Source organism: Eucyclogobius newberryi, unplaced genomic scaffold (assembly GCF_026437365.1).
Source record: "Eucyclogobius newberryi isolate DKJ021-1_F unplaced genomic scaffold, fEucNew1.0.hap1 SCAF_20, whole genome shotgun sequence".
Classification (NCBI taxonomy): domain Eukaryota; kingdom Metazoa; phylum Chordata; class Actinopteri; order Gobiiformes; family Gobiidae; genus Eucyclogobius; species Eucyclogobius newberryi.
The window spans coordinates 29494614-29501134 of NW_027315835.1; the positions used below are offsets into that span (position 1 = coordinate 29494614).

Genomic DNA, 6521 nt, shown 5'->3' on the forward strand with positions numbered 1-6521 from the left:
GTGTTTTCCCTCATGTTTGGGTGTGTTTCTCCTCATGTTTTGGGTGTGTTTCCCCTCATGTTTGGAGTGTGTTTCTCCTCATGTTTGGGTGTGTTTCTCCTCATGTTTGGGTGTGTTTCCCCTCATGTTTGGGTGTGTTTCTCCTCATGTTTGGGTGTGTTTCCCCTCATGTTTGGGTGTGTTTCCCCTCATGTTTGGGTGTGTTTTCCCTCATGTTTGGGTGTGTTTCCCTCATGTTTGGGTGTGTTTCTCCTCATGTTTGGGTGTGTTTCCCTCATGTTTGGGTGTGTTTCCCTCATGTTTGGGTGTGTTTCTCCTCATGTTTGGGTGTGTTTCCCTCATGTTTGGGTGTGTTTCTCCTCATGTTTGGGTGTGTTTCTCCCTCATGTTTGGGTGTGTTTCCCCTCATGTTTGGGTGTGTTTCTCCTCATGTTTGGGTGTGTTTCCCCTCATGTTTGGGTGTGTTTCCCCTCATGTTTGGGTGTGTTTCTCCTCATGTTTGGGTGTGTTTCTCCTCATGTTTGGGTGTGTTTCCCCTCATGTTTGGGTGTGTTTCTCCTCATGTTTGGGTGTGTTTCCCCTCATGTTTGGGTGTGTTTCTCCTCATGTTTGGGTGTGTTTCCCTCATGTTTGGGTGTGTTTCCCTCATGTTTGGGTGTGTTTCTCCTCATGTTTGGGTGTGTTTCCCTCATGTTTGGGTGTGTTTCTCCTCATGTTTGGGTGTGTTTCTCCTCATGTTTGGGTGTGTTTCCCCTCATGTTTGGGTGTGTTTCTCCTCATGTTTGGGTGTGTTTCTCCTCATGTTTGGGTGTGTTTCTCCTCATGTTTGGGTGTGTTTCTCCTCATGTTTGGGTGTGTTTCTCCTCATGTTTGGGTGTGTTTCTCCTCATGTTTGGGTGTGTTTCTCCTCATGTTTGGGTGTGTTTCTCCTCATGTTTGGGTGTGTTTCCCCTCATGTTTGGGTGTGTTTCTCCTCATGTTTGGGTGTGTTTCTCCTCATGTTTGGGTGTGTTTCTCCTCATGTTTGGGTGTGTTTCCCCTCATGTTTGGGTGTGTTTCTCCTCATGTTTGGGTGTGTTTCTCCTCATGTTTGGGTGTGTTTCTCCTCATGTTTGGGTGTGTTTCTCCTCATGTTTGGGTGTGTTTCCCCTCATGTTTGGGTGTGTTTCTCCTCATGTTTGGGTGTGTTTCTCCTCATGTTTGGGTGTGTTTCCCTCATGTTTGGGTGTGTTTCCCCTCATGTTTGGGTGTGTTTCTCCTCATGTTTGGGTGTGTTTCTCCTCATGTTTGGGTGTGTTTCTCCTCATGTTTGGGTGTGTTTCCCTCATGTTTGGGTGTGTTTCCCTCATGTTTGGGTGTGTTTCCCCTCATGTTTGGGTGGGTTTCCCCTCATGTTTGGGTGTGTTTCTCCTCATGTTTGGGTGTGTTTCCCCTCATGTTTGGATGTGTTTCTCCTCATGTTTGGGTGTGTTTCTCCTCATGTTTGGGTGTGTTTCCCTCATGTTTGGGTGTGTTTCTCCTCATGTTTGGAGGGGTTTCTCCTCATGTTTGGGTGTGTTTCTCCTCATGTTTGGGTGTGTTTCCCTCATGTTTGGGTGTGTTTCCCCTCATATTTGGAGGGGTTTCTCCTCATGTTTGGGTGTGTTTCCCTCATGTTTGGGTGTGTTTCCCTCATGTTTGGGTGTGTTTCTCCTCATGTTTGGGTGTGTTTCCCCTCATGTTTGGGTGTGTTTCTCCTCATGTTTGGGTGTGTTTCTCCTCATGTTTGGGTGGGTTTCCCCTCATGTTTGGGTGTGTTTCCCTCATGTTTGGGTGTGTTTCTTCTCATGTTTGGGTGTGTTTCTCCTCATGTTTGGGTGTGTTTCCCCTCATGTTTGGGTGTGTTTCCCTCATGTTTGGGTGTGTTTCTCCTCATGTTTGGGTGTGTTTCTCCTCATGTTTGGGTGTGTTTGCCTCATGTTTGGGTGTGTTTCTCCTCATGTTTGGGTGTGTTTCTCCTCATGTTTTGGTGTGTTTCCCCTCATGTTTGGGTGTGTTTGCCTCATGTTTGGGTGTGTTTCTCCTCATGTTTGGGTGTGTTTCTCCTCATGTTTTGGTGTGTTTCCCCTCATGTTTGGGTGGGTTTCTCCTCATGTTTGGGTGGGTTTCTCCTCATGTTTGGGTGTGTTTCTCCTCATGTGTGGGTGTGTTTCTCCTCATGTTTGGGTGTGTTTCTCCTCATGTTTGGGTGTGTTTCCCTCATGTTTGGGTGGGTTTCTCCTCATGTTTGGGTGGGTTTCTCCTCATGTTTGGGTGTGTTTCCCCTCATGTTTGGGTGTGTTTCTCCTCATGTTTGGGTGTGTTTCCCTCATGTTTGGGTGTGTTTCTCCTCATGTTTGGGTGTGTTTCCCTCATGTTTGGGTGTGTTTCTCCTCATGTTTGGGTGTGTTTCTCCTCATGTTTGGGTGTGTTTCTCCTCATGTTTGGGTGTGTTTCCCTCATGTTTGGGTGTGTTTCTCCTCATGTTTGGTGTGTTTCCCTCATGTTTTGGTGTGTTTCCCCTCATGTTTGGGTGTGTTTCCCTCATGTTTTGGTGTGTTTCCCCTCATGTTTGGGTGTGTTTCCCCTCATGTTTGGGTGTGTTTCTCCTCATGTTTGGGTGTGTTTCCCTCATGTTTGGGTGTGTTTCCCCTCATGTTTGGGTGTGTTTCCCCTCATGTTTGGGTGTGTTTCCCTTCATGTTTGGGTGTGTTTCCCCTCATGTTTGGGTGTGTTTCCCCTCATGTTTGGGTGTGTTTCTCCTCATGTTTGGGTGTGTTTCTCCTCATGTTTGGGTGTGTTTCTCCTCATGTTTGGGTGTGTGTCTCCTCATGTGTGGGTGGGTTTCTCCTCATGTTTGGGTGTGTTTCTCCTCATGTTTGGGTGTGTTTCTCCTCATGTTTGGGTGTGTTTCTCCTCATGTTTGGGTGTGTTTCCCTCATGTTTGGGTGTGTTTCTCCTCATGTTTGGGTGTGTTTCCCTCATGTTTGGGTGTGTTTCTCCTCATGTTTGGGTGTGTTTCTCCTCATGTTTTGGTGTGTTTCTCCTCATGTTTGGGTGTGTTTCTCCTCATGTTTGGGTGTGTTTCTCCTCATGTTTGGTGTGTTTCTCCTTATGTTTGGGTGTGTTTCTCCTCATGTTTGGGTGTGTTTCCCCTCATGTTTGGGTGTGTTTCCCCTCATGTTTGGGTGTGTTTCTCCTCATGTTTGGGTGTTTCTCCTTATGTTTGGGTGTGTTTCTCATCATGTTTGGGTGTGTTTCTCCTCATGTTTGGGTGTGTTTCTCCTCATGTTTGGGTGGGTTTCTCCTCATGTTTGGGTGTGTTTCTCCTCATGTTTGGGTGTGTTTCCCTCATGTTTGGGTGTGTTTCCCCTCATGTTTGGGTGTGTTTCCCTCATGTTTGGGTGTGTTTCCCTCATGTTTGGGTGTGTTTCTCCTCATGTTTGGGTGTGTTTCCCTCATGTTCGGGTGTGTTTCTCCTCATGTTTGGGTGTGTTTCTCCTCATGTTTGGGTGTGTTTCTCCTCATGTTTGGGTGTGTTTCCCCTCATGTTTGGGTGGGTTTCTCCTCATGTTTGGGTGTGTTTCCCCTCATGTTTGGGTGTGTTTCTCTCATGTTTGGGTGTGTTTCTCCTCATGTTTGGGTGTGTTTCCCTCATGTTTGGGTGTGTTTCCCCTCATGTTTGGGTGTGTTTCTCCTCATGTTTGGGTGTGTTTCCCTCATGTTTGGGTGGGTTTCTCCTCATGTTTTGGTGTGTTTCTCCTCATGTTTGGGTGTGTTTCTCCTCATGTTTGGGTGTGTTTCTCCTCATGTTTGGGTGTGTTTCTCCTCATGTTTGGGTGTGTTTCCCTCATGTTTGGGTGTGTTTCCCCTCATGTTTGGATGTGTTTCTCCTCATGTTTGGGTGTGTTTCTCCTCATGTTTAGGTGTGTTTCTCCTCATGTTTGGGTGTGTTTCTCCTCATGTTTGGATGTGTTTCTCCTCATGTTTGGGTGTGTTTCTCCTCATGTTTGGGTGTGTTTCTCCTCATGTTTGGGTGTGTTTCCCTCATGTTTGGGTGTGTTTCCCCTCATGTTTGGATGTGTTTCTCCTCATGTTTGGGTGTGTTTCCCTCATGTTTGGGTGTGTTTCCCTCATGTTTGGGTGTTTTTCCCCTCATGTGTGGGTGTGTTTCCCCTCATGTTTGGGTGTGTTTCCCCTCATGTTTGGGTGTGTTTCCCTCATGTTTGGGTGTGTCTCTCCTCATGTTTGGGTGTGTTTCCCCTCATGTTTGGGTGTGTTTCTCCTCATGTTTTTGTGTGTTTCTCCTCATGTTTGGGTGTGTTTCCCCTCATGTTTGGGTGTGTTTTCCTCATGTTTGGGTGTGTTTCCCTCATGTTTCTCCTCATGTTTGGGTGTGTTTCTCCTCATGTTTGGGTGTGTTTCTCCTCATGTTTGGGTGTGTTTCTCCTCATGTTTGGGTGTGTTTCTCCTCATGTTTGGGTGTGTTTCTCCTCATGTTTGGGTGTGTTTCTCCTCATGTTTGGGTGTGTTTCTCCTCATGTTTGGGTGTGTTTCCCCTCATGTTTGGGTGTGTTTCTCCTCATGTTTGGGTGTGTTTCCCCTCATGTTTGGGTGGGTTTCTCCTCATGTCTGGGTGGGTTTTCCTCATGTCTGGGTGTGTTTCTCCTCATGTTTTTGTGTGTTTCTCCTCATGTTTGGGTGTGTTTCCCCTCATGTTTGGGTGTGTTTTCCTCATGTTTGGGTGTGTTTCCCTCATGTTTCTCCTCATGTTTGGGTGTGTTTCTCCTCATGTTTGGGTGTGTTTCTCCTCATGTTTGGGTGTGTTTCTCCTCATGTTTGGGTGTGTTTCTCCTCATGTCTGGGTGTGTTTCTCCTCATGTTTGGGTGTTTTTCTCCTCATGTTTGGATGTGTTTCTCCTCATGTTTGGGTGTGTTTCCCCTCATGTTTGGGTGTGTTTCTCCTCATGTTTGGGTGTGTTTCCCTCATGTTTGGGTGTGTTTCCCCTCATGTTTGGGTGTGTTTCCCCTCATGTTTGGGTGTGTTTCCCTCATGTTTGGGTGTGTTTCTCCTCATGTTTGGGTGTGTTTCTCCTCATGTTTGGGTGTGTTTCTCCTCATGTTTGGGTGTGTTTCCCTCATGTTTGGGTGTGTTTCTCCTCATGTTTGGGTGTGTTTCCCTCATGTTTGGGTGTGTTTCTCCTCATGTTTGGGTGTGTTTCTCCTCATGTTTGGGTGTGTTTCCCCTCATGTTTGGGTGTGTTTCTCCTCATGTTTGGGTGTGTTTCCCTCATGTTTGGGTGTGTTTCTCCTCATGTTTGGGTGTGTTTCCCCTCATGTTTGGGTGTGTTTCTCCTCATGTTTGGGTGTGTTTCCCCTCATGTTTGGGTGGGTTTCTCCTCATGTCTGGGTGGGTTTTCCTCATGTCTGGGTGGGCTTCCCTTTGGTTTCTCCCATCAATCCTAAACAGGCACAAAAGAGATAAAAATCTTTGGAATATTGAAACTCATTTATTTATTTAAAAAGTTATTTTTTTCACACCAGACATTTGTTTTGTGTACCTTAGTTTTGACTAATATTCACCAGTGTCACTCAAGATAAAATAATCCTATCACATGCTTTAATATAAAGAAACGGCATCACCAACAACGTGAGCACATTCAATCAACATCACCACTGAACCAAATAAGAGGAAAAAGTGATACTAAAAAGGGGCATGTCGGTCGCTGCATAATAACCATTTCACAGTCTTAAGTTCTGTTTGTAATTGCACATTCACTAGAGCCTATGCACCTCTTAATTGCACATGCCTTGATGTGGCTGTGATGTGTGAGACTTACACAGGTCAGGTCTAAAAAAAGTAAAAAACCTTTTGGTTTTTGCAAATCATCAGCACAGTCGAATCAGAGATTTTAATGTCCAGAATCACACTACACATAAAACTGCACATTCAAAGTGTGGCGTTTGGAACAGTGGATACTCATCCCCTCGTGGATTTCATTTCAAGTCTAGTTTGATCAGATCCTCTCTCATAACCCGTACAAATCTTCTTTTTGCTGAAGGAGAGGCCTGCCCAGCGGAGATGCTCTTCATTGGCAGCTGTGACCCAGTTTCTCACACGTGCACGGCCACACGCACGTGCACGCCCACACACACGCGGCTCCACGTCAGCACAGCAGAGAATGAGGGTCCTGAGGGAGGCATTGACATGATTCGCGGGGGCTGGTGCACTTCCGTACCCGTGTTGTGTCTCCTGGTCTGCTCTGGCTGGCTGCTGGTGGTACGCTGGTGAACTGGTCCTAATTGGCGCAGCACATGTAGAGCGCCGGGGCAGCCAGGGAGGCACGCCATGTCTGAATGATGTGCATCAATGTTTAAGAGCAGTTAAGTGTCTCCTAGCAGTGGAGTAGAGCATTTAAGTTCCCTGCGGTTCACCCAGAAACACATCCACAAACGCAGAGATGTGCAGCTCCCGTCTGTGCCTCCCGACTCCCTGATGCACT

The 6521-nt window shown here is 46.6% G+C and overlaps 1 protein-coding gene across 1 annotated transcript in view; it reads left to right on the plus strand.

Annotated features, from left to right (window-relative positions):
- The window catches only part of LOC140368789 (ras-associating and dilute domain-containing protein-like), a 72786-nt gene extending 66476 nt beyond the window's left edge, over positions 1-6310 (plus strand). Inside the window, exon 8 of the mRNA XM_072455846.1 lies at positions 6081-6310. Coding sequence (XP_072311947.1) covers positions 6081-6310 — 230 coding nt within the window. The remainder of the gene's footprint in view (positions 1-6080) is intronic.
- The last annotated feature ends 211 nt before the right edge of the window (positions 6311-6521 follow it).